The sequence below is a fragment of the Papio anubis genome, chromosome 4 (assembly GCF_008728515.1).
Source record: "Papio anubis isolate 15944 chromosome 4, Panubis1.0, whole genome shotgun sequence".
In the NCBI taxonomy this organism is placed as follows: domain Eukaryota; kingdom Metazoa; phylum Chordata; class Mammalia; order Primates; family Cercopithecidae; genus Papio; species Papio anubis.
In genome coordinates this window covers 135157774-135183755 of record NC_044979.1, presented here as the reverse complement: position 1 = coordinate 135183755, position 25982 = coordinate 135157774, and the positions used below count along the sequence as shown (strand labels likewise).

The 25982-nt window shown below is 38.5% G+C and overlaps 1 protein-coding gene across 12 annotated transcripts in view; it reads left to right on the top strand.

Moving 5' to 3' along the window:
• Positions 1-25982, top strand: part of GTF2I (general transcription factor IIi) — a 117459-nt gene that overhangs the window by 63575 nt on the left and 27902 nt on the right. For 4 of the 12 annotated variants that reach the window (XM_031665460.1, XM_031665458.1, XM_031665459.1 and 1 more), the window contains exons 9-16: positions 1162-1239; positions 4983-5042; positions 7336-7392; positions 9305-9367; positions 19221-19331; positions 20653-20718; positions 23826-24009; positions 25585-25643. In XM_031665460.1, coding sequence (XP_031521320.1) covers positions 1162-1239; positions 4983-5042; positions 7336-7392; positions 9305-9367; positions 19221-19331; positions 20653-20718; positions 23826-24009; positions 25585-25643 — 678 coding nt within the window. The remainder of the gene's footprint in view (positions 1-1161; positions 1240-4982; positions 5043-7335; positions 7393-9304; positions 9368-19220; positions 19332-20652; positions 20719-23825; positions 24010-25584; positions 25644-25982) is intronic. The other 8 variants (XM_021935759.2, XM_031665464.1, XM_031665462.1 and 5 more) reach the window with 5 other exon arrangements.

Below are 25982 nucleotides of genomic sequence, written 5' to 3'. Positions count from 1 at the left end.
CATACCCTTTGTGTATCAATGTAACTCTCTAGAGTTGAAAATATTCTTTACAAAGTTGCCCAAGTCAGAGCTCACGATTTCGTTCGTGTTAGGGTTGGTATGACTGTGGTTGAATATTTCAGCCTGAAACGTGTATGTGCACCTATGCATTGTTCATTTCTTTTTCTTTCCTTTTTGTTTTTTTGAGACAGAGTCTGCGTGTCCTGAGCCTCGGCCCGGCCAAAGTCAGCTTTTTTTTTTTTTTTTTTTTTTTGAGGCCGGGTCTCACCTTCGCCCAGGCTGGAGTGCAGTGGCGGGATCTCTCAGCTCGCAAGCTCCGCCTCCCGAGTTCACGCCATTCTCCTGCCTCAGCCTCGAGTAGCTTCTGGGACTACAGAAGCGCCCGCCACCACGCCCTGGCTAGTTTTTTGTATTTCTTAGCAGAGACAGAGGGTTTCACCGTGTTAGCCAGGATGGTCTCGATCTCCTGACCTCGTGATCCACCCGTCTTGGCCTCCCAAAGTGCTGGGATTACAGGCTTGAGCCACCGCGCCCAGCCAAGTCAGCTTTTTAATAACATCGATTGCTTTTGCCTGTTTTGACCTTCCTACGAGTGGAATTTACACAACACATACTCTTTTGTATCTGGCCACAAAGGTCTGCTTCGAATCATCTGTCCTAATTGTGGACAAAGCCTTGTGCAGAAAGGTGTGCTTTGTACCCTGGCACAAATCCTTGTAATAAAAGGGATTTATTAGGTGAAAAAAAAATCAATGTATCTCGTTATTGAAATTGTTAACCATGATGCTGTCTCTCCTTTGGAATACTGAGTTATTAAAGCTGATGTTTATAAGTGTATTTCAATTGTTTATAAAAGTATTTTTAACATTAAGTGAAAAGGGAGTGTGGCAAAATTTTCTTTGATTCTAAAGATAAGAATTTGCTGGAGAAAAGAGCAGCAAATAATTGCAGAATATTAATGAATGGTTAAAATTTTGCACTGACTGGGATTATAGGTGATTTTTACCTTCTGCTACCTACTTTTGTCTTTTCAAAGACCTAAAGTCTTTATTTAAAGTAAATACGCATTGCTGTATTTATAGGGAGGGCAGCAAGGATATCCCTACACAATCTAGCTGAAAGTTCTGACATGCAATCATATCATTGCATTTGCTCTTCTAGGCATTTCCCTGGAAATGGCAGCTGTGACGGTAAAGGAAGAATCAGAAGATCCTGATTATTATCAATATAACATTCAAGGTAACTCGAATTAATGCAGTTTTTCATTCTAAAAATTATTCGTGGTTAAAATTAAAATTTGCTCATCAATTGCTTTAATTTCTTAAATAGAATTTTATTGATCAGTTCTTGATTAACATATATATTTATAATTCAGTCACTGGGATAAAACATTTTAAAAATGGGGCTATAAGATCGACTCAGACAATCCATAGGGGATATGTAAAATAGCCATTCATGTTCTTAAAAGGATGAGCAAAAGTTGTGGCACAATTTAGAATTCAATCCCAGGTTGTAGTGTTGCAAAATAAACCTATTAGGCAAATGCAGATATATTCAGCTTAATTTTTTCTCACTGCGTAATTATAGTATATTAAACACTTAAAAAAACCTGGTTAGCTTTGCCATGTACATACCTAATACATCATCTTCACTGCATCCAAGATAATGAAATATCTATAACCCCAAAAGTTTCCTGTGTCCCCTTGTCATTCATTGCCCTGCCCAGTATTCAGGCAACACGGATCTGTTTTCTGTTTTAGGTTAGTTTGCATTTTCTATAAAGTCTTATAATGAAATAATAAAATGTGGACTATTTTCATGGGGCGGGGAGCAGTGTGGCTTCTTTGATTTCACATGATTGTTTTGAAATTCAAATTCATCCACAGCATTGCATGTATCGGTAGTAGATTCCATTTGATTGTTAATTTGTGTTCTTTTGTATGCCTGGGTCAAAATTTGTTCATCTCTTTGCCTGTTGATAGCCATTTGGGTTCTTCCAGTTTGGGGCCATTACAAATAGAGGTACTGTGAACATTTGTGTACAAGCTTTTGTGTGGACATAGGCCTTCATTTCTCTTTTTTTTTGTTTGTTTTTTGTTTTTTGAGACAGAGTCGCACTCTGTTGCCCAGGCTAGAGTGCAGTGGCGCGATCTTGGCTCACTGCAACCTCTGCCTCCCGGGTTGAGGTGATTCTGTTGCCTCAGCCTCCCAAATAGTTGGGATTAAGATATGTGCTGACACACCTGGCTAATTTTTGTGTTTTTTAGTAGAGATGGGGTTTCACCATCTTGGCCAGGCTGGTCTTGAGCTCCTGACCTCAGGTGATCCACCCGCCTGGGCCTCCAAAAGTACTGGGATTACAGGCGCTAACATGCTTTATTAAAATGAAATATTTAGAACCTAAAAGTATAGTATCAATCTGCCCAGGTTTAGGGAACCATAGTATTCGTCTCTTCTCTCCTCTCTCCAAGAAGTAACGTGTAACTATTTCATTGAAGCCCTTCTTGGGGCTTTCCCAAATTCCCACTTCTCTCTCTATTCTTCTTAAGTTGACCATGATCTTGAAAACTGAGAATTGTCCTTCCTGATGGTGATGTTGTGGTTTACTACGTAAATATTCTTGCAGGACTGTGTGTGTGTGTGTGTGTGTGTGTGTGTGTGTGTGTGTGGCATGTCCATGCTTGTTGTTTTATATATGCCACTTCCTGAGTTAAGCTTACACAGTGGTACACTGTATATGTTGTTGAGTATAGTCTGTCACTCAATTTAAGTTTTCAAGATTTATCTTTTTTTTCTTGGGGGTGGGGGATGGATTTTTGCTCTGTCGCCCAGGCTGGAGTGCAGTGGCGCAATCTTAGCTCACTGCAACCTCTGCTTGCCAGGTTCAAGCAATTCTCTGCCTCAGCTGGGATTTATCTATTTTGTCACAACTAGATTTAATCATGTCATCATGGTAGTTACACTGTGTGATTATAATACAGTTCATTTCTTCGTTCTTTTACATAAGGACATTGATGTTTTCTTCTAAAACCTTTTGTATTCCAAAATAGGCTTGGATATATTTCTCTGTGCACCTCAGTGCTCCTGTAAAATAGTGGCATTCAAATGTGAGTGTTGGGAATGTGTTGGTTTTCTCAATGAGTGGTAGGTACCTCAAGCATTTGAGAGGTGGAGTATGTTTTAGGGTGAATAAAATCAAGTACCATTTTTAGGGTGAATAAAATTCAAATACGTGACATTAAAATAATTTGGAAGTATAGTGATACATGAAGGTAGGCTGTGTAAATATCAACTAAAAAATATATAGTTTAGCAATATTGGAGGCCAAAAACAGTAGTAGCAGTGGTAGAATAAGACTATGTAATATTTAAAGGAATCAGTCACTAAGTTGATACAACAACCATTAGTTTGTATGTGCCTAACAATGTATCCTCAAAGTAAAAGTAAAAATGATTTACAAGTTATAAGTCTCTATAGATATGTACAGTCATGTGGGAGATTTTAACCAATGATATATGTCTAACTGATGAATACTTTTATAACATTTATATGTTACATAGAATATTTTAACTATAGTTAATATATTTAAGCTAACTAAAGAAAACTATGTACCCAGGAAATAAGTTTATTTACAAAGCATGAATCATTTATAAAAATTGACTGTATACTTGTTCACAGGTAGTCTTAATAAATTCTCTGAACATACTGAAATTAAATTATTAATAGAAAACATAATACAGTGGGAATCCTAGGAAACATGCTCATAATTGACTTAATGAGGGCCTCATTAAAAATATTTAGACCAGAATATCGAGAATGCCACATAAACTTGTGAAGAGCAGCTAAAGCAGTACTTAGAGGTCAATTAGTAGCCTTCACTAACATTGCATTTTTAAATCCTGTAAATAGCACATCTTCCTTTTCACGAGTTCTGTATGTTTTACTCAGAGTCAGAAGACTAGGAAGCAGTGGATCTAGCATTTGAATTTAGGAGTCTACATTCAAAGACTTTCTCTCCTTTGAGATTCTAAATAGAAACGATTTCTTTATTTCTCATGCAATTGATTTTTTTCTCTGATGTGTCCTTTGCCTGTAATGTGTAGTGTGGTGCATCTTTGTGAAATTTCTTAGGCTTTAATGAATGAAGCGTTTCAAACGACTTAGGATGTTTTCTCAGTTCTCTTCAGAGATAGTTAACTGATTTGTGGTCTTATTAATGCCAAAATGTGTTTTATGTTAAATAGCCATTGAAAACACAATGTTTTGTTTTCTACTTTAAAACTATTACTACTTTAATCATTAAAAAGTTTGATGATAACATGTAAATGTGTTGTCAAAATATAGCAGTTTGTGAAGTTAAATTTAACTCAGAGTACGTTCTGTGTTTTGGAAAGAACCTTATTAGAAAAAAATGCCCGTGGTGCTGGAAGAAAGGGAGAATGAATTAATAGCTGTTAGTTTGTCACATTTCTATTTGAGTAGAGATGCAAGGAGATGGTTTACGTTATTTTAGAGATTCTAAGGAAGGTATATAACATTTGGTTCTGCATTTTTCTTCAGTATGACAAAAGCGTAAGCAAATTTTTGCCAAAGAAGAAACATATACACCTGTGAGATAAACCTGCATTTGTAATCTGTATGAAGTAAAAGTTACAGTTTACTGTTATAAACATTGTACTGTTTTAAAAAACCCATATCTTCCATTTTAGACATACCATTCCCATTCAATCCATATGTCCAGTCATCTTCAAAATTTCTTTTGACTGTTTACATATGAATTTACCTGATTACATTTTTCCATTCACCAAGATCATGAATTGACATTGCTCATTTTGTCAGTCTTTTTAAAAATTTTTTTTTCTTTTTTATTTATAAAAAGGCCATTCCATGTATCTCACCCAAATTTGTTGACTAAAGTCATCCCACATTTTTTGGGGGGGGGCGGGGGATTACTTTTGAAGTATTATCTTTGTATCCCAAAGCAGGCCCTTCTGAAACCGATGATGTTGATGAAAAACAGCCCTTATCGAAGCCTTTGCAAGGTATAATCTTTTCACTCCCATTTTCCCACATACTGCTCATATTTAATGTTTCCTTATATTGCACAGACTGTGTTTTAATATTTATAAGTATCGTGTTACTTTTCTAAATGGAAAAGGAAAAAAAAATGTATTGGCCTTTTTTTTTTAACATATAAATGAACTTCACAAGCAACAATTTTTCAAAATCAATTTTCCCTTTTGTGAATCTAGTAATGAATCTCGAAATGGGTACATGACACACTTTCCTATTGAAGGTAAAGTACACATTTATACCTTATCTCAGAACAGTCAGAAGCCAGGTTACTGTTGTATTGGTTAGCGATGCGAATATTGATAAGGTCATGTTGATACTTAGTATTTAGAAGAATTCTGAAATAGCACTTGTTAATCTGTAAGTTTCAAGTTGATTGCTTTTTTGGCAATTTTTTTAGTGTTCCCAAACTTGATACTCATAGGCTGTTAGTAATGGCGTTTACTTCTATCTATTCTGGCTTTGAGTGCATAAGATGTATTAGGTTTAGGCTTAGCATATAATGTAAATGTAATTGTTTATTTCGGATTTTAAAAGACATAGAGAATTATTGCTTACAAGAACAATCATCTTAACTGTTATTCTTTGCTGAAATTTTCCTTTTTACCTACTGACCTCGTCGTTTCGCTCTCATTCCTTTGACCTCACATCTCTTTTTTCTTTGACTTTTACAGTCAAAGAACTTAATGCTCCATAAATTCAAATATTAAGATTAAAAAAAGAGGCCGGGCGCGGTGGCTCAAGCCTGTAATCCCAGCACTTTCGGAGGCCGAGACGGGCGGATCACGAGGTCAGGAGATCAAGAACATCCTGGCTAACACGGTGAAACCCCGTCTCTACTGAAAAAATACAAAAAAAAAACTAGCCGGGCGAGGTGGCGGGCTCCTGTAGTCCCAGCTACTCGGGAGGCTGAGGCAGGAGAATGGCGTAAACCCGGGAGGCGGAGCTTGCAGTGAGCTGAGATCCGGCCACTGCACTGCAGCCTGGGCGACAGAGCGAGACTCTGTCTCAAAAAAAAAAAGATTAAAGAAAGAGAAAGGAAGTGTGTAGAGAAAGCATATTTTAAAAATGAATTAAAGATTGACTCGTAGGTATAGGTTTTTAGATTTACTTACAGTTTTGAGTTCTGGTGAGTTTTCACAATGTAAAGGAAATGGAAAAGAATCCCCAGATAATTGTGACATGCTAAAGCTAGATACTGAGAACCAAAAAGATGTGACCTCAGTATGGTACTTTGAATTTAAGGATATTAGCCACCAAATGACAGTTTTTCAGACTGTAAGCATTGCTCTTTAAAAATCAAGATAAAATACGTTTATAACTTAGATCTTACTTTTAGTATAGCTTCTGAACTTAGTTCTCAATAGATAAGACAAAATAGATGAGCATCTGCTTCCTTTCCCCTCAAGCGATGTATTCTTACTGATAGGTAATATGTTTGTATTGGTACTTAAAGGCAATGTTTTTCCATCTTTTCCATGTTAGTAGCTCAGATCTTTAAGGACAGAGGATACCAATTAGGGGGCAGCTTGCGTTCTTAATCCTAAGTGGCTCTCTGATGTCTTAGATTCTTTCTTTCCTTTTCGTGAGTAAAACTTCTGCTCTAGTAGGATGAGCCTGTTTACCTTGTGACTGCCTAACTGATCATGCTTTATGTTCCAGTTTTTAGAAGCAGGCAGATTATATTACCTGACTTAAAATGCTTTTGAGACTAAAGGTAGTATCTTAAATTTTAACTTACGAGTTTCCTTTAAGTACAACTTTGATGAAATGACGGGGATTGAGTTTCCATGGCTTTCGCCCTAGTGAAAATGGAAAGCATGAAACGTTTTCCACAGCAAACCCTGAGCTTCCTTACAAGAGTTAATTAAGTGTCTGAGCACAGCAAGCATTTACTCTGATCCGTGTGTGTATGTGTGTCACTGACAGATGAGCGTGGTACTTGAAGCATAATTCTACTTCCTCAGATTCCAATATCTAGTAGTTTTATCATGTAGTTATAGTAACTAATATTAAATCCCCAAACCTACTTAGGTCTGCTCTGTATTTGCGTTTTAAAACAGTTCTTTTAGCTTCCAAATAGAAGCGTTGTATTCTTTTCTGAATTAGAAAACATTGTTTGACTTAATGGCTAAAGAGTAAGACAATCATTTTGCATATGTTTATTACGTCTTACATTGTTTGCATTGTTACCTAGATTCTCTTTCATCTTTCAGTGTCAGTTTTTATTGGTTTATTATATGTTGTTTATTTTCTTTTTAGGAAGCCATCATTCTTCAGAGGGCAATGAAGGCACAGAAATGGAAGTCCCAGCAGAAGGTTAGGAGAAAAAGAGATTGCATATTTTACACTATTTGTTGTATGTTTATTCTATTTTATAGATTCTATTATCCTTAAAACACCTCATTTGGAAATAAAAGGTGATTCCTTTGGTATGCCTTCCTAGCCAACAGGTTATTTTTTTTTTTTTAAGTTCTAAGATGTAATATGCTTCTTTGACCATACTGATTAATAAAGCCTATGGGATTGAAAACTAAGTGGTAAGTAAAGCTCTTACATGATGCAAAATGCTACTTTTTTTTTTGTCCTGGTTTTCTTGTGCCATATTAAAGATCTTTTAAGGAAGAATAGCTTCAGTGTTTCAGAATTAAAATGACTAGCTCCATTTGTATTTTATTTTCAAATGTGCTTTTTAATACTTCTAGTCTTTCAGTAGGGTAAGAATATAGTCTACATAAAATTTATAAAGGAGAGAGTTTCTCCCTTTATTTTATACCCACAACTACTCCATAAATGACTCTGTCAGTTTACCAGCTCTACAGCTTTGGTTTTAGGATGGAACACCTGACTGAGGTACAGTTCTTTTTCTTTAGAATCCTGAGTTAAACTTATCATGCAGGGTGACTTCTTACTTCCAAGGGGTTTAAACGGTTCCACACAAATTTTTGTAGATTTCCCCCAAGGAAAATGACTGGTAAGGTAACCGAATCTTGTTTTAGGATTATTTCTCTCATAAATCGGTCACATTATACCTTATTTTTCTAGGATGAAGAGAGGGGTCTACTGTGTAACTGCTTATATTCCATTGTATTTACATTTGTATTTTAATTAAAATAAATCATTTGTTTGATCTTTTACCTTCTTTGAGGGAAAAGACAATCTTAAAAGTCCCCCAGTAGAGGCTGGTTTCTCCAAATTCAGTTACAGAATTAGGGTTTCTCCCTGGAATACATTTCTCTCAGAAATACTGATATGCTCATTTTAAACTGTTGGTTACATTTCCCTGTCAGCTCTTTTTATAGAAGATTGTGTGGGTGAATGTTGTATGCTTTACCGTGTAGAGGTGGGTATTTTCTCTGTGACAGAGTTTTCAGTTTTGAATAGGCAGGATTTAGAACAACAAGACCTGGGTAATAGATCACAACTTTGCAGTACGAGGGCTCACCGCCTTGCAGCCCCGTCGGCAGGTACTGCATCTTGAAGACTGCGTTTTTAGGACATTTTTACTGTCATCTTCCAGTGTTAACAAAGTGGAATCGAATCTGGGTTCTGGCCTTTATTCCTCTACTAACAAGTAAACATAATCTTTGGCAAATCAATTAATCTCTCAACCTTTGCACAATGAAAGAGAACTAATGAAAATACTCTCTAAGCTTCTAGCACTAACATTCTGATGTACATTTGTCTTGTGTAGGAACAAATATGAATGAACTTTTTAATTTTTGAAATACGTTGCATACAAAGCCAGAGGATGTAGTCCTGTGTGCACTTGTGACACTCAGTCTCTTGATAGGAAAGTCTCCATTGCAAAGCCTGGGTTGTGGTTTTATTGAACAGTAGAAACCACTCCTCACATTTCTGAAAGGAGAGAAGTTCTAACTCAAGTAGAAAGCATTTGTTTCTATCCGAGCATCTTCTAGCTGTGGCAGGAAATTCATTGTGACTTTGTCAGATCCTCATTCCTCCAAGACTATGGGATTTTTTTGAGTCAATTTCTGCAGGTAACATGTTATTATCTAAATTTTTCCAGAGTTTTTCTAATTTTTGTTTTCTTTTATCCCTATTTATAATGAAAAGGGTCAAATTTTAATTTCATTAATATGAAATGAATTAAAATGCCAGTGAATTTTTATAGTAGGCTGCTTCTGGAGTTATCAAATCAGTAAAATGTTGGAACATATGGAAAAATGCTTAATAATGAATGTCATTTTAGAATTTTATTTTTTTCAAGATTCTACTCAACATGTCCCTTCAGAAACAAGTGAGGACCCTGAAGTTGAGGTGACTATTGAAGGTTAGTTATCTAAAAGCCTTGATTCCAAAGTTTACTTCTGGTCATAAAAATATCTGTCACATTCACATTGCTAAATATGCATTTCATTCATTTTGAAAGGAGACTTGGGGGACGAATACATGTGTTTGTGTGACCAAAGCAGCCCACTCCCCAGCAGTGCACCCCAGTGCTTTGGGAGTTTTAGATGACAGAATGAAGCCGTGAGAATTAGCATTGGCCCACAGGTGGCCCAAGCTATCCTTGCTATCAGTGGGAATTGAAAAGAGAAAAAGAAAATTATGACCAGACTTGATACACACAGAAACAGATTCTATAATCTATGGGGTTGTGATAGAAGAAGACTTATTTGGAGCTGGAATCCCTAATTTCTAATTAAGTAAAGTGGAGGAGAAAGTGTTGATAGTTTAGTGAGTAATTTTTAAAGCAAGTTCCCCCCGCCCCCGACCTGCAAATACTACTTAGAGGCTGACATACAATTTATCTTTCAGAACTGTTATTCTACAATACTCTTCTATAGCTAAGATTGCTTCAAACCTAGTTTTTTTTTTTTTCTCCAAAGATAAGCATGAACCTGATCAGCTGAGACAGTTTATCCTGAATTATTTGCAAATTCAGCTAATAGAATTATTAACTATCACTTCATATTAATAATTATTAAATGAGCATTGCGTTTTTCCTTTTAAATTAATGTCTCACGGCTGGGCACGGTGGCTTGCACCTGTAAACCCAGCACTTTGGGAGGCCAAGGTAGGCAGATCACTTGAGGTTAGGAGTTCAAGACCGGCCTGACCAACATGGTGAAACTCCATCTCTACTAAAAATACAGAATTAACTGAGTGTGGTGGTGTGTGCCTGTAATCCCAGCTACTTGGGAGGCAGAGGCAGGAGAATCACTTGAACCCTGGAGGCAGAGGTTGTAGTGTGCTGAGATCACACCATTGCACTACAGCCTGGGCGACAGAGTGAAACTCCATCTTAAAAAATAATAATAATAAAATTAATGTCTCACAGTACTTTGGTAAGTTTCTTCCCCTCAAAGTACTTGTTTCTTGTGGTAAAATGTGAAAATGGTACAGTAAATTGCACAGTGGAACGTCTTCTTCACCCTCACTCTGCTCCCAAGTCCCAATACCGAGGGATGTATGTCAGCTTATTGTGTCTACTTCAAGAAATAATTGCAGTATATATCTTGATTTTTGCAAAAATACACTGATGTTTTCAGCACACATTACAAAGCAAATTTTAAAATATCACATATTCCATAGGCCTCACCCTCCCGTAACTGTACATCTTGGTACTTTATTAGTTTTTTTCCAGCTGCTGCGTAACCTTTCTTGGTTTGCTGTCTGTCTCTCTTTCTCTCTTAACAACCTGTCGCCTACTGATGTCACTTGGTTATTTCTAGTGTTTGACTACTCCAAACTACTCAACGTGTCTGTCTTCATTGCTTCTAAAATATAAGTCCATTAGTAGCTTCCACCTAATATAAGAAATCTTTTCATATTTCATGTGTTAATATACAGATTTCTTTTTTCATTAATATAATTTTTCTAATCTAAAACATTTTGAATTGTTTACAGTCTAGCAATAAATAGTTGAAATTTAATTCCTTTTTAGTTAGAAACCTTATTAACAGGAAAAAAATTTAAGAACATATAAATATTATAAATACTCAGCTATGCCCTTTCTATGGAGATGTTAATATAGGAGGTTATTAAAATTATAAAAATAAAGCTTTTAGGTGGGACTAATAACCATTTTGATTTGTCAAATCTTAAAGCAGATAGAGGCTGTATTAAAATGGTTTAGAATGTAAATACTTGCTTTTATAGCAAGTATTTTAAGAAAATCCAGAAATAAATGGCTCATGAACCTGAAGTGTACATCAGTCTTTTTGAACTTTAACTGTTTTGGATGGAGTAATAAATCTCATTTATTTAATTTAATTTAATTAATTTATTTATTTTTGAGACGGAGTTTCACTCTTGTTGCCTAGGCTGGAGTGCATTGGCGTGATCTTGGTTCACCACAACCTCCGCCTCGCAGGTTCAAGCAATTCTCTTGCCTCAGCCTGCCTAGTAGCTGGGATTACAGGCATGCGCCACCACGCCCGGCTAATGTTGTATTTTTAGTAGAGACGGGATTTCTCCATGTTGGTCAGGCTGGTCTCGAACTCCCGACCTCAGGTGATCCTCCCCCCCCCACCTCGGCCTCCCAAAGTACTGGGATTACAGGCATGAGCCACTGCACCAGGCCATTCATTTCTTTTAAACTCAGACGTTGTGCTGTACGCCTGACTTAACGTTCACATTTGTGATTAAGTAGCAGAATTTTGCTATGTAGACTTCTTTCTTTTCAGAAGACCAGTGAAATACCAGGTCTGAGTAAAGTAATTCTTTTCAAAGGTAGCATTTTCCATGTCATATGTGCTTACACACATACACATTTTATATATGTACATATAAAAGATGTATATTATATAGAAATTATATCAACCATTGTATTCCTAATTTTTTTAGGAAGATAAAAAATTGTCTTGATACAAGGTCAAGTGAGAACTTACATGCACACCTCTGGTTAATAATGTGTATCGTATATTCTTTCTGAAAAGGTTACTTCCAGATGGTGGGAGCTATTTAGATAGCCATAGTTGGGAAATAAAATTTTGGTATATCTTCATAACAGAAAAATTTATAGCCATTGAAATGCTGATAATGTTTTCCAATAATCTACAAAAAGATCTCTAATATAAGATGTTCAGTGGGAAAAAAAAAATCCTGCCTTAAGAACAAGGCAACTTGAAAAGCAAAAGTGTATCTAGAGAATAATCTTAGTTTTGTTTTGGAAAATCTCGTGCTTGATAGGAAGATGGACAGAAATAAACTGAGATATTCCTGCTTGCCTGGAGACGACTTAATTTTAGATATAAATCTTTTCATATTTCCCAAATCATTGATAGAAAAGAAAAAAAAAAAAAAACAGAACTTTGTCATCAAATAAGTCTGTCCAGGCCCGGCACGGTGGCTCACGCCTGTAATCCCAGCACTCTGGGAGGCCGAGATGGGTGGATCACGAGGTCAGGAGATAGAAACCATCCTGGCTAACACAGTGAAACCCCGTCTCTACTAAAAAATACAAAAAATTAGCTGGGCGAGGTGGCGGGCGCCTGTAGTCCCAGCTACTCGGGAGGCTGAGGCAGGAGAATGGTGTGAACCCGGGAGGCGGAGCTTGCAGTGAGCCGAGATCGCGCCACTGCACTCCAGCCTGGGAGACAGCGAGACTCCGTCTCAAAAAACAAAAAAAAAAGTCTGTCCGATTTTTCACAGTGTTTTTAACCTGGATATCTTCCTTTGCAATTATGTGGAGTTCTGGAGTGGCTAATTTGACACTGACGTGGCCGTGTTCGTGGATACAGGGTCATTACTTAACCCCCTGCTGGTGCGCTCTGAGCTGTGCGCTTCCATTTGTGGCGTTTTATTTGTACTTGGAGTCGGTGGTAAACATTGAAAACATACGTGACTTAGGTTTGGGAAATCAGCCTTGGACTAATAGAACCGCATGCCTCAGTTTTCGTAAACACCGTGACTGCATTTCTGGGTTAAGGTGAATTGCTGTCAGGTATGTTATCTCTGATGTGTGCAGAGAAAACCTTATCAGACTTGTTTAGGTCTGGCTGTCAAGGGAGCGCTATGAACAGTGTAAAAGAGGTTTCTTTCTTAGGGCCTAGCTTCCCAAACCTGAGTCACTTACCTGTTACCTGTGTGCCTTCTGCTGTGGCCTCTCTGTTCATTACTTAACCTGATTTTTTTCCCTTAAATTGATTTTAAGTAAATTCATTTTGTGATGAATTTTACATCTTCCTAATAAGTCAAACTCTTTGACTTTTTAAATTTCTCATATTTTGAAAGGTATATGTAAATAATTTTAAATATAATTGACTCACGTGACCACACATGGCACACTTACCGCAGCTGGTACTGTAGGTTTTTTAGGATCTCTGTAACTGAGGAGGTTAGCGTTGGAAAACTTTGTGTTTTTTTATTTTTATAGCTGTGAATCAGACACTTAATGAATACATAATTATATATGTGAAAATAGGAGTCTCAGAGGAATTATGTACTAAGATTTGAATAACACTTTTTTAGAGTTTCAATATTTCAGTAGGGTTTATGATGGGCAGTTGGATTACCTACCATCTCTTTTTTGTGGAATTTATGTTTAAGATAGTGGCAGATACTTGGCTGCTGCATTTAATTAAGGACTATGCTATTCATATATTCATTTAATCCCTCCACAAATACTGAGCACATTGTATGTGCCAGGTGCTAAGAATTTTTTGTTGTTGTTTTTTTTGAGACGGAGTTTCGCTGTGTCGCCCAGGCTGGAGTGCAGTGGCTCAGTCTTGGCTCACTGCATCCTCTACCTCCCAGGTTTAAGCAATTCTCTGCCTCAGCCTCCCGAGTAGCTGGGATTACAGGCGTGAGCCACCACGCCCGGCCTCTTTTTTTTTTTTTTTTTTTAAAGACGGAGTCTTGCTCTTTTGCCCAGATTGGAGTACAGTGACATGATCTCAGCTCACTGCAGCCTCCGTCTCCTGGGTTCAAGGGATTCCCCTGTCTCAGCCTGCCGAGTAGCTGGAACTACAGGCGCATTCCACCATGCCCGGCTAATATTTGTATTTTTAGTATAGACAGGGGTTTCACCATGTTGGCCAGGCTGGTCTTGAACTCCTTACCTCAGGTGATCTGCCCTCCTTGGCCTCCCAAAGTGCTAGGATTACAGGCGTGAGCCACCATGCCCGGACACGGTGCTATGAATTTAGTAGTGAATAATTTAGTAGCAAATCCCCAGGAGTGTTTTGAAAATACGAGTGACACTTTCTGTCCTTCACTTCTAGGAACCGTAGCGACTATGTTGAGAAAAGGGGAGAAAAAAAGAAAATACCTACAGCAGTCAATAGTGTTGACAGAAAACTAGCTTGGGGACCTCTTGGAATTACCTAGGGCACAGAGAAGGGTGCTTTAGAGCAGGTTGGTGGCAGGGGAGCTAAGAAGTGGTTGATTCTGGGGAGATTTTTAAGACAAAGCCATCAGGCTTTGCTGTTTATTGTTTAATTCTTGTGTTTTCTTAAATGTCCCTGCAGCACTTTTAAAATTGACATAATTGCCTAGTTTAGCACTTGAACACTTTGTTTAAAAATTTTTATTGCTGCCAAATAGTCATTTAATGAATACCCAATTGTTTATGTAAAGAGTTTTAGAGGAGCTGTAAGTTGTATCCATGGGTGAAAGAATGAATCCATTTATTTGAAACGTGTAGGGTAATCAATGGCTCCGGGGGTTTTGAAATAGATACAGTACTTGGTTTTGATTGGTTTTTTTTTTAACTTTGAATAGATGTCAGATTTTATGATAACACATTACCAGTCTGATTATGTTGAAGATAAGAGTATCAGAAGACATTGTAACATAGTCTATTTAATTGAGTCACTGGCCAGAATGCAGTGAGAAACAGCGTTAGCTCTGAAGCCTGTATTATCTGTAGGCATATTCGTTAATATGTTGCAAAAAGGAAGTTGGTGTTTTCTAAATGCAAATTTTGAGTTAGGGATGGTGTTGCCAACTTGAAGGTATTGGCGGAGCGCTTTTGTTACTGTGGGTAGCATAACTATTGTAAATTCATGAATAGCACCTTTTGCATATTAAAATATCTTAAAATGGGCCAGGTGTGGTGGTGTAATCCCAGCACTTTGGGAGACTGAAGTGGGTGGATAATCTGAGGTCAGGAATTCGAGACCAGCCTGGCCAACATGGTGAAACCCCATCTCTACTAAAAATATAACAATTAGCCAGGCATGGTGGCGGGCGCCTGTAATCCCAGCTACTCCAGAGGCTGAGGCAGGAGAATTGCTTGAACGTGGGAGGTGGAGGTTGCAGTGAGCCAAGATTGTGCCACTGCACTCCCAGCCTGGGTGACAGAGTGAGACTCCATCTCAAAAAATAAAATGAACTATCTTAAAATGAATCTTAAAATCTTTACATTTTGATTATGGAAACACTTAAGAGTTGGGGCTTGAATTTGAAGCATGCTGAAACGTGTGTCTTGTTACACAAAAATGGTTGTTTATACTTTGGAAACAGCAGAATAATTGGAAGAGTAATGCCCAGTATGTGAGGGCAGGCCCTAGAGCTTTAGGTGATGTTTTATGCTTCAGAGTAAAAAGTAATTTTGATCCTTTGTGGAAAGATTTTAGGTCGAGAAACACATTTTTTCTTACTTTCTCAAAACCAATTAATTGCAACAAAGAGTTCATTGCAGAAAAAATTGAAGATGTGGTGAAGTTTATAGCTGTTCTGATGCCTGAATGCCATGTTCCATATGACTTAAAACACCCAAAATTAGTTAAAAAGTTTATGAAACAGGGTTTTAAAAATGGAATATATGGTGTGATGTTTTATCAATAACTACGTTCAGCTGGATGCTGTGGCTCACACCTATAATCCTAGCACTTTGGGAGGCCAAGGCAGGAGGATTGCTTGAGGCCAGGAGTTCAAGACCAGCCTGGGCAACATAGGGAGACCCCCATCTCTATTTAAAAAAAAAATTGGCTGGGCATGATGGTGCAGGCCTGTAGTCCCAGCTATTTGGGAGGCTGAGGTGGGAGGATCACCTGAGCCTGGGAAGTCGAGGCTGTAGTGAGTATTGCCGCTGCACTCCAGCCTGGGTGAAAGAGTGAGACCCGGTCTCAAAAAATAAAGTAACTACATTCATCTCTGGATTTGTTAACATTTAACAGATTGAACTTTATTATTTGTCAGTGAAGAAGAAAATGTGATATCCCTGATCTTTTCAATATTTTACAGTCTTTGTTGTATTAAAAAAGCACTCTAGTAGATTTGCCTTTTTCTCTCTTGTTTTTTTTTGTTTATGATCGATTGGATTACCTTCATAAAATATATTTATGCTATTAAATCTTTTGTGTTCTAAAATGTTTGCGTGGCTGAAAAAGTGAAGTCTATTCAGTAAGGAAAACCCGTCTTCCCCTCCCCCGGGCCTCAGCTGTGAAGTTTGGATTTGGACTGAGATTCATGGGATGGAGCTCTCCAGGTGTCCACTCCATTCCATCTACAGCTGTGTTTCCCTTCGCATGTCATTCTACTCTAGCAGCTTTCAGTTTGTCATTCAATGAATGGTCAGTTTAAATGATGATCTATGAGGATACTTAGGAGACCTTAACCTATAGGGGAAATACTTTCATTTTAGAAGTTACTACTTAGTTTGTAAAAAAAAAATAATAATAATATTAAGCATTTATAATGCTTTGACAGTATTCATAGGTGAAATGAGTGTATTTTGTTTTAACCTTTGGAAGCCAGCATAAAAATACTCTTAAGGTTTCTAAAATATGTATGGGAGTTGGAAAATAGGGTTTTTAAAAAAGTATATTTTCAGAATTGAGGTCCAAACTTACACACTTCTGTTTTCCAGATTGTTTTTACTTAGGTTGGAACCTTAATCTATTTATAGGGTGTCTCGACCATTTTTCATCCTTACAGTAATACAAACCCAGGTGACAGCCAAATCTTCTTTCACAGGTAGTTTGTCATTTTAAAATTGTTTTCTGTCCTAGCCCCATGGCTCATGCCTATAATCTCAGCACTTTGGGAGGCTGAGGCAGAAGGATCACTTGAGGCCAGGAGTTGCAGACCAGCCTGGGCAACATAATGAGATGCTGTCCCTACAAAAAATTAAAAGAAAAATAGCCAGGTGTGGTAGTTCCAGCTGTTTGGGAGGCCGAAGCAGGAGAATCATTTGAGGCCAGGAGCTCGAGGCTACAGTGAGCTACAGTCATGCCACTGCCTTCCAGCCTGGGCGATAGAATGAGACCCTGCTGAAAGATAGATAGATAGATAGATGGATGGATAGATAGATAGATAGATACCCTGCCGATAGATAGATAGATAGATAGATAGATAGATAGATAGATAGATAGATAGACAGAATGAGACCCTGCCAATAGAGAGAGAGAGAGAGAGAGATGAGACCCTGCCGATAGTTTTCTATCAGAAATTTTTTCCTAGATTTGAACGTTTTTCTAAAGTAGCGTTCAACACATCAGCATTTTATAGCGTCATTAATTGGTACTATGATTATGTTTTTCTGAAATAGTATCGTTTACAAAAGCACTTTTGTCTTTCTAAGCACATAAATAGGTCCTAAAATGAATTTGTCTGATGTTGGTGGCCTCGGTACCATTTTCTCCAGTTGATTGGCATGATCAGCCCAGTCAATAATTTCAGGTTACTGTTGGCCTTAGAGGAAGAGCCCAAAGGCAGCACGCAAGGGTGCTGGTGTCCAGTCGCCTTCTAGAAGCATTTTCACCTTCCCTTGATTAATACAGAAGTGTCTACAGAAGTGACCCAGTGCGAGCCCGGGCAATGTTGTATATTAGGCCGAATTTGCATTTCTTACCTTTATGAGATGCACCCTCATAGGCTAGTGGAGTTACACACACAGTCTGGTCTCAGCTGTGCTCTCCAGAGATACAACACGGTCCAATCAAATAACATTCTCTGAGCCCATTTCTTTAGCTGTAAAACAAGAATAACAATTACACCCATCTAAAAAGATAGCTTATTTTACTCACGTGATCTTTTTTTCCTATGATACTGTCTTTAACACAATAATTATTTTCTTTACCATACCACATTTGTTTTTAAATAAGAATTTCTTAAAATGATGTTTTCAGTATTTTATAAATGATGTTTGAGCAGCAATATTAATAGCATGTTACCTGACACTTTGAGGGACTAGAGATGACAGTGGCAGCTGATTTGACCCAGATGTCTCTAATCCTAACGTGAGGTGTATTGAAGGGTCACAGCAGAGTGAGTTGCTGGTGTGTATCCACAAGGAAATGAACACGGAACTCTCACGACAGCGTGTGTGCTGTGCGCTGTGCTTGAATAGCTGACTGCTCCTTTATACGCAGCCTCTGTGCCGATTGAATCAACAGTATCCATTTCATAATAATGCAGCCCTATTTCTTTAAGCCCATACATTTTGCACTTGTTAAAAGTATTTGAACAGGCCGGGCGCAGTGGCTCACACCTGTAATCCCAGAACTCTGGGAGGCCGAGGTGGGTGGATCACTTGAGGCCAGGAGTTTGAGACCAGCCTGGCCAACATGGCGAAACCCCATCTCTACCAAAGAAATACAAAAATTAGCCGGGCGCGGTGGCGGGTGCCTGTAATCCCAGCTGCTCTGGAGGCCGAGGCATGAGAATCGCTTGAGCCCAGGAGGTGGAGGTTGCAGTGAGTCACGATCGCACCTCTGAACTCCAGCCTGGGCAACAGAACAGTTCTCTGTCTCAAAAAAAAAAAAAAAAAAAAAAAAAAGTATTTGAACATAGTTACCCAGTTTCCCTTGCTTATGCATGCTTAAATTTTGTATAAGCTTAAATATTTTTTCCATCTAAGCTTTATTTTATCCCCTTTTACTTATTTGTATAACTTTAGGAGGCTGTCTTCATTAAAAGTTTTTTCTTGAAAGTCTTAAAACAATATAGTTCTTGGCAATTTGAAAGTTATTTGAGAAGGGGAAATTTATAATGACAATTCAAATGAAGCAAACTAAAAAATAATGAAGAAAGACAGAGGAAAAAGCAGTATTCACTTGAACACATTCCAAACAAATAGGAAAAAGCCTGCTAAAGCTCACAATACAGAAATAATTATTGATACTCAAAATAGCTTTCAAGTCCCGCTCACCTTTTCAATGTTGGGAATTGACCAGGAGGTGACTGTAACTCTTAAGACGGTTCTTCCAGTGATGACCATTTTCTTTTTCAAGATGATGATTATTCTCCACCTTCTAAGAGACCAAAGACCAATGAGCTACCACAGCCACCAGTCCCGGAACCCGCCAATGCTGGGAAGCGGAAAGTGAGGGAGTTCAACTTTGGTAAGTTCTCAGCGAAATACGTGACCTTTTCCTTCATCTTCTGGACTCTCAGTGTGACTGATAAATGTTGCAACATGCTCTGCAGGGGGAAATGCTTTAGCCTGTATTACTGCATTATAATCTCATCTTTGGAAAGCCAGGAGCATTTTGAAAGTTACATTACAGACATTGTTTAAACATAGTTTGGATTTACCAAAGCATAGGACATTGTCTTGTCTGATGATAATTAGTCGGCTCAAGATTAGTGCTAAAGACTTAGTAATTTATTTCTCTTAGCTTTAAAACCTTTATTTCAGAACTATTTCACCTCTTGGTTTTCTGTTTTTGCACCGTGTCCCTGCGGCTGCTAATCTGTGAGCTCCCAATGGATGATGTATCCTAGCAAGCGACTGAATGAGATATTAGTGGCAAATGATGTTGATGATTCATATTTTGAATAAATGGAACATTGAGCTTGTATACATTTTGAAAATAGTACTTTAATATTCCACTGTGTCATAGTCACAATGATTGGATATGAATTGAATTTTTGTACTTTTAAAATATGTTTTTCTTCTTTATTTTTAATTTTTATTATTAATTTTTTGAGACAGAGTCTCGCTCTGTCACCTAGACTGAAGTGCAGTGGCACGATCTTGGCTCCCAGCAACCTCCACCTCCCGGGTTAAGTGATTCTTCTGCCTCAGCCTCCCGAGTAGCTGGGACTACAGGCGCCCACCACCACGCCCAGCTAATTGTATTTTTAGTAGAGATGGGGTTTCACTGTGTTGGCCAGGCTGGAATCAAACTCCTGACCTCCGGTGATCCGCCTGCCTCAACCTCCCAAAGTGCTGGGATTACAGGCATGAGCCACTGCGCTTGGCCTGTTCTTTAGCATTCTAAGTTGCAACTATATATCCATAAAGTCTTATTTCCACACAATTAAGACATGTTTTAGGAAGTTTGTTAAAAGACCCCTGGAGACCTCTTTATCGTGGGCTCCCTTTTGCCATGTTTAATTCGCTTGATCTTTTCTGCCCTCCTGCTTTTCAGAAATTGAAAGGCTAAAAAGAGGCGCTAAATGCTAAAACTTCTCTTCTAGTCTCCCATGACACTATTAAAAGTAATGGCAAAAGCCGCAGTTACTTTTGCACCAACCTCATAATTCTAAGAACCACCAGAAGAAAAGGGAAAGGTCTTTGGAAAGCAGTAAAATGATATGGACAGTTGGGATGTAAAAATGTAGAAAATATGTCATTGTATGTTCAGTCAGCCCAAGACCCTAGTGCCGCCCCGATGGTAGGGACTTCTTAATGGGAATTAACTTTTGCTCAATTTTCAGAGAAATGGAATGCTCGCATCACTGATCTACGTAAACAAGTTGAAGAATTGTTTGAAAGGAAATATGGTATGTCTAAACAGGAAAATTCCTGTAATGCTTTGTTCATGAGCATTTACACAATGGCGTTACTGTTCACCATGGGGGTGATGTGGACAAGCCCAGCCCAGGGCTGCCAGTGAACCGTGCCACACTGACTTACACGTCTCTCATTGTAAGGTCCTTAGTGGTGTCTGTCTAAATATTAGAAACAGTCTTTGTTTCTAGATGACAGTAAAGATAAGGAAAAGTTGTATTTCTGTAGTTATCAGCTAACATTTCTTTTAAACTTTCAGCATGGATATTTGGGAATGGATTTACGTATTACAAAACTCCGGATCTTGGGGATTTCATTAAAAATTATTTTTTTAATTGATAGTTTCTCTTAATCTACTTTGTTAAATCCAGTATTCGCTGAGATCCCCCTATTGTCTCTACTTTTATCATTTTATTTATTTTGTTTTTGAGACAGAGTCTCTGCAGTGCAGTGGTGCGATCTTGGCTCACTGCAACCTCCACCTCCCGGTTTCAAGCAATTCTCCTGCCTCAGTCACGCAAGTAGCTGGGACTACAGGTGCCTGCCATCATGCCCTGCTAATTTTTATATTTTTAGTAGGGACAAGGTTTCACCGTGTTGGTCAGGCTACTCTCAAACTCCTGACCTCAAGTGATCCTCCCGCCTCGGCCTGCCAAAGTGCTGGCATTACAGGCATGAGCCACCATCCTGGCCACTGCTTTTATCTTGATGTATAACTGAGTTGATGCTAGATTTCAATTCCTTCTTTGTCCTTTTACTATTCTATCCTACAGCCACCTTTATATAATGATGAAAGAAATTCGCAATTTATCATTTTTTTAATAAAATATTTAAAATAATTTAAAAATAAGGCATTTTATTTTTATCATATTTGTTATCTATTTTATTATCATCTGTTATTATCATTTTTATTTGGATGACAACTTTGCCATTAACTAGCAAGCTGTAAAATTGTATGATATGCAGTTTTAACTGAATTACTATAAGTGAAAATTTAAACGCAGTAAGCCATATTGATGGTATTTGTGTTAATAAATTTAAAATGAGCATTTTTTCTTCATCATGAGTAATATGACCTACCCCTCAATGAAAATCTAGAATTAGAGTAAATTTGCTAATGAATTCAACAAATTTTCCGTATTTTTAGCGATTTACTTCAGGTTCTCTTAGTGTTTCTCCCAGTTTTTAATAGCTTACACCTTTTTTGCCCTTTTTTTTGTTTTGTTTTTTTGGTTTTTTTTTTTTTTTTGAGATGGAGTTTCCCTCTTGTCGCCTAGTCTGGAGTGGCGTGATCTCGGCTCACTGCAACCTCTGCCTCCCAGGTTCAAGCAATTCTCCTGTCTGAGCCTCCTGAGTAGTTGAGATTACAGGTGCCCACCACCATGCCTAGCTGATTTTTGTATTTTTAGTAGTGACGGGGTTTCACCATGTTGGCCGGGCTGGTCTCAAACTCCTGACCTCAGGTGATCTACCCACCCCGGCCTCCCAGAGTGCTGGGATTACAGGCATGAACCACTGCGCCCAGCCCCGTGTTCTTTATTGGTTCATTCTGAAGCAAAAACCTCATAGCATGTGCTACCTGGAAGCAATGTAACCTACTGGTAAGATCATAGGCTCTAGGGGGGGTCGGGCGCAGTGGGTCACGCCTGTAATCCCAGTACTTTGGGAGGCTGAGATGGGCGGATCACGAGGTCAGGAGATTGAGACCATCCTGGCTAACACGGTGAAACCTCGTCTCTATTAAAAATAGAAAAAATTAGCCGGGCGTGGTGGCGGGCGCCTGTAGTCCCAGCTACTTGGGAGGCTGAGGCGGGAGAATGGCGTGAACCTGGGAGGCGGAGCTTGCAGTAAGCCGAGATCGCACCACTGCAAATGTACTATATCAGTTTCATAAATGTCAGTGCTTTTCATGAAATCAAACAGGTTATGTTGTGGGGCTTTTGTTGTGATGGTGATTTATTAGATTATTTTGTATACAAGACAATAAATAATGTTCACCAACTGTTGTGAAATTATAGAAACATCTTCACATTTTATAATTTCAAAGCCATATTAATGGTAATTGCCTTAGGGAGTGATATTTTCATTGTGACATATAAATACGATATTCAAGTTTAGTGTACAACAGAGGATATTGACTAACTCAATGCTAATGTGTAATATGGTACACTTGAAGTTTCAGTACAAAGATTAATGTTTAGCAAATAGACTTTTACACACAATTATGGCAAAAAAAAATGGAGCTTTTCTTTTGGGAGTGCACATGTTGTGTTTGATTTTCATACTCCCCATACTCTTGACTGTTTATAGCTGTTGTATTATTTTACTGTTGGGTAAATAAATGTTAGCAGAGATGTTGTAGTTCAGGAGAATCTTCTACTTCTGTTATTTATTTATTTATTTATATTTATTATTTGAGACGGAGTCTTGCTCTGTCACTCAGGCTGGAGTGCAACGGCACGATCTCAGCTCACTGCAACATCTGCTTCCCAGGTTCAAGCAATTCTCCTGCCTCAGCCTCCCGAGTAGCTGGGATTACAGGCGCCCACCATCATGCCCGACTAATTTTCGTATTTTTTGTACAGACAGGGTTTCACCATGTTGGTCAGGCTGGTCTTGAACTCCTGACCTCAGGTGATTGACCTACCTCGGCCTCCCAAAGTGCTGGGATGACACTCATGAGCCACTGTGACCAGCCTGCCTCTATTATTTAACAGAAATTATTTTTATAAGTCCAATAGGGTTACACTGATGTTTATGTTTTTAAAATACTACTTCTTCCATTTAGTACTATATGTATTAAATGATATTACCTGGTGTGTTTTTCTGGCTTTGTAATGTGGTTCAGATTTCTGTAGAAAGTCTGGCTGTATTCACATTGCCTTAAAGTAATGGGCTACTTCACTGCAGGCTTTGATAAACAGAATATTAGAATTTTTGATGTTCTTTCTATTACCCTCATAGTATTTTTCTTCTGATTCAATCACAATAACAAGTAAAGATCAAATTATAAAAGTTAAAGAGCAATACAGATTCAATGATTTATTATTCTTTTCTACAAATCGTGTTTAAATGGTGTCTCCTCTTTTTGTCCTTATAGCTCAAGCCATAAAAGCCAAAGGTCCGGTGACGATCCCATACCCTCTTTTCCAGTCTCATGTTGAAGACCTTTATGTAGAAGGACTTCCTGAAGGAATTCCTTTTAGAAGGCCATCTACTTATGGAATTCCTCGCCTTGAGAGGATATTACTTGCAAAGGAAAGGATTCGTTTTGTGATTAAGAAGTAAGACTCTTGTCTCTTTTCTGAGTAATACGTCTTTTTTATTGTTGACAAATATTCATTCACCACTAGGGTTCTATGTGATGAAGTTTGAGTTATTTTGTGTATTTTTATCTTCTCCTTTTTAGCTGATGTGGGTCCAACATTGCATCAGTCATCCAGGGTTGGCATTTGAAGCATGAACAGTGCCCGCACTGGACTGGCATGCAACTGACATTTTCTTTCACAATTTTCTGCTACTTTTGCTAAAGAACATAGAATCCACGCCTTTTTTTTAGGCCTGAGATTTTTTTTTTTTTTTTTTTTTTTTCCTGAGATGGAGTCTCACACTGGAACCCAGGCTTGAATGCAGTGTCGTGATCTCAGCTCACTGTAACCTCTGCCTCCCAGGTTCAAGCGATTCTCGTGCCTCAGACTCCCTAGTAGCTGAGATTACAGGCGTGCGCCACCACGCCTGGCTAATTTTTGTATTTTTAGTAGAGATGGTGTTTCACCATGTTGGCGAGGCTGGTCTTGAACTCCTGACCTCAGATAATCTGCCCACCTCGCCCTCATAGGCCTGAGATTTTTAAAGCATGTGTGGGAATATATGATTGTTTACATAGATGTGTGGAGGAAGATGGTCTTGAATGCAATGTGACATTAAAGGATCCCATTTAAGATTTTTGGCCGGGCGCGGTGGCTCAAGCCTGTAATCCCAGCACTTTGGGAGGCCGAGACGGGTGGATCACGAGGTCAGGAGATCGAGACCATCCTGGCTAACACGGTGAAACCCCGTCTCTACTAAAAAAAAATACAAAAAACTAGCCGGGCGTGGTGGCGGCGCCTGTGGTCCCAGCTACTCGGGAGGCTGAGGCAGGAGAATGGCGGGAACCCGGGAGGCGGAGCTTGCAGTGAGCTGAGAGATCCGGCCACTGCACTCCAGCCTGGGCGACGGACCCAGGCTCGGTCGCCCAGCAAAAAAAAAAAAAAAGATTTTTGTAATATGCTTCAAAGAACTGTGGGTTGCAAAGTTACGTCTTTAGTTGTGAGGATACCTGCTCCATGAAGCATCTTATTAGACAATTTGCAATTATTATTTTGCTTTTTACTCTGTGGAAACCGCAAATTAAGCTTCAGTTGTGGGCTGGGTGTGGTGGCTCACAACTGTAATCCCAGCACTTTGGGAGGCCAGGGCGGGTGGATCACCTGAGGTCAGGAGTTCGAGACCAGCCAGGTCAACAATGGCAAAACCTCGTCTCCACTAAAAATACAAAAATCAGCCAGGCATGGTGGCGGGCGCCTGGAGTCCCAGCTACTTGGGAGGCTGAGGCAGGAGGATTGTTTGAACCCGGGAGGTGGAGGTTGCAGTGAGTCGAGACCGCACCATTGCACTCCAGCCTGGGAACAAGAGCAAAACGCCGTCTCAGGCAAAACAAAACAAAACAAAACGAAAAAAGATTTAGTTGTGCTCAAGCATCCAGATTATCTTTTCTTTTCAAAACCAGCCTTGCTGACTAAATGTTAAATATGTACTAGTGGTTATTAGTTTGCTGAATATTGCCTAGTGAATATTGAGTATTTATTCTCACCTTTCAGACATGAGCTTCTGAATTCAACACGTGAAGATTTACAGCTTGATAAACCAGCTTCAGGAGGTCGGTCTTCAATCTCGAGGCAGATCAGAAGATATGTGCAATAATTATTTCACGCTTGACATTGATTTCTTCTTTATGTTTCCTTCCATATGAAATAATATGTCTCTAACTATTAATTTTATGTGCCATTACAGGAGAATTCATGTTGTCAAAATTCTGTCTAATAATTTCTAGAAGAGTAGTGCATCTTTTTATTAACCCATTGTAAATACATGTAAATATTGCATTTATGGGTAGACAGAAGTAAAAGAAGAATATATGTTCTACTTTTGATGCAAGATTTATCTGGCATAATGCATTGAACAGTTTATTATTGAAGTCTACACGAGTCAATGGAAC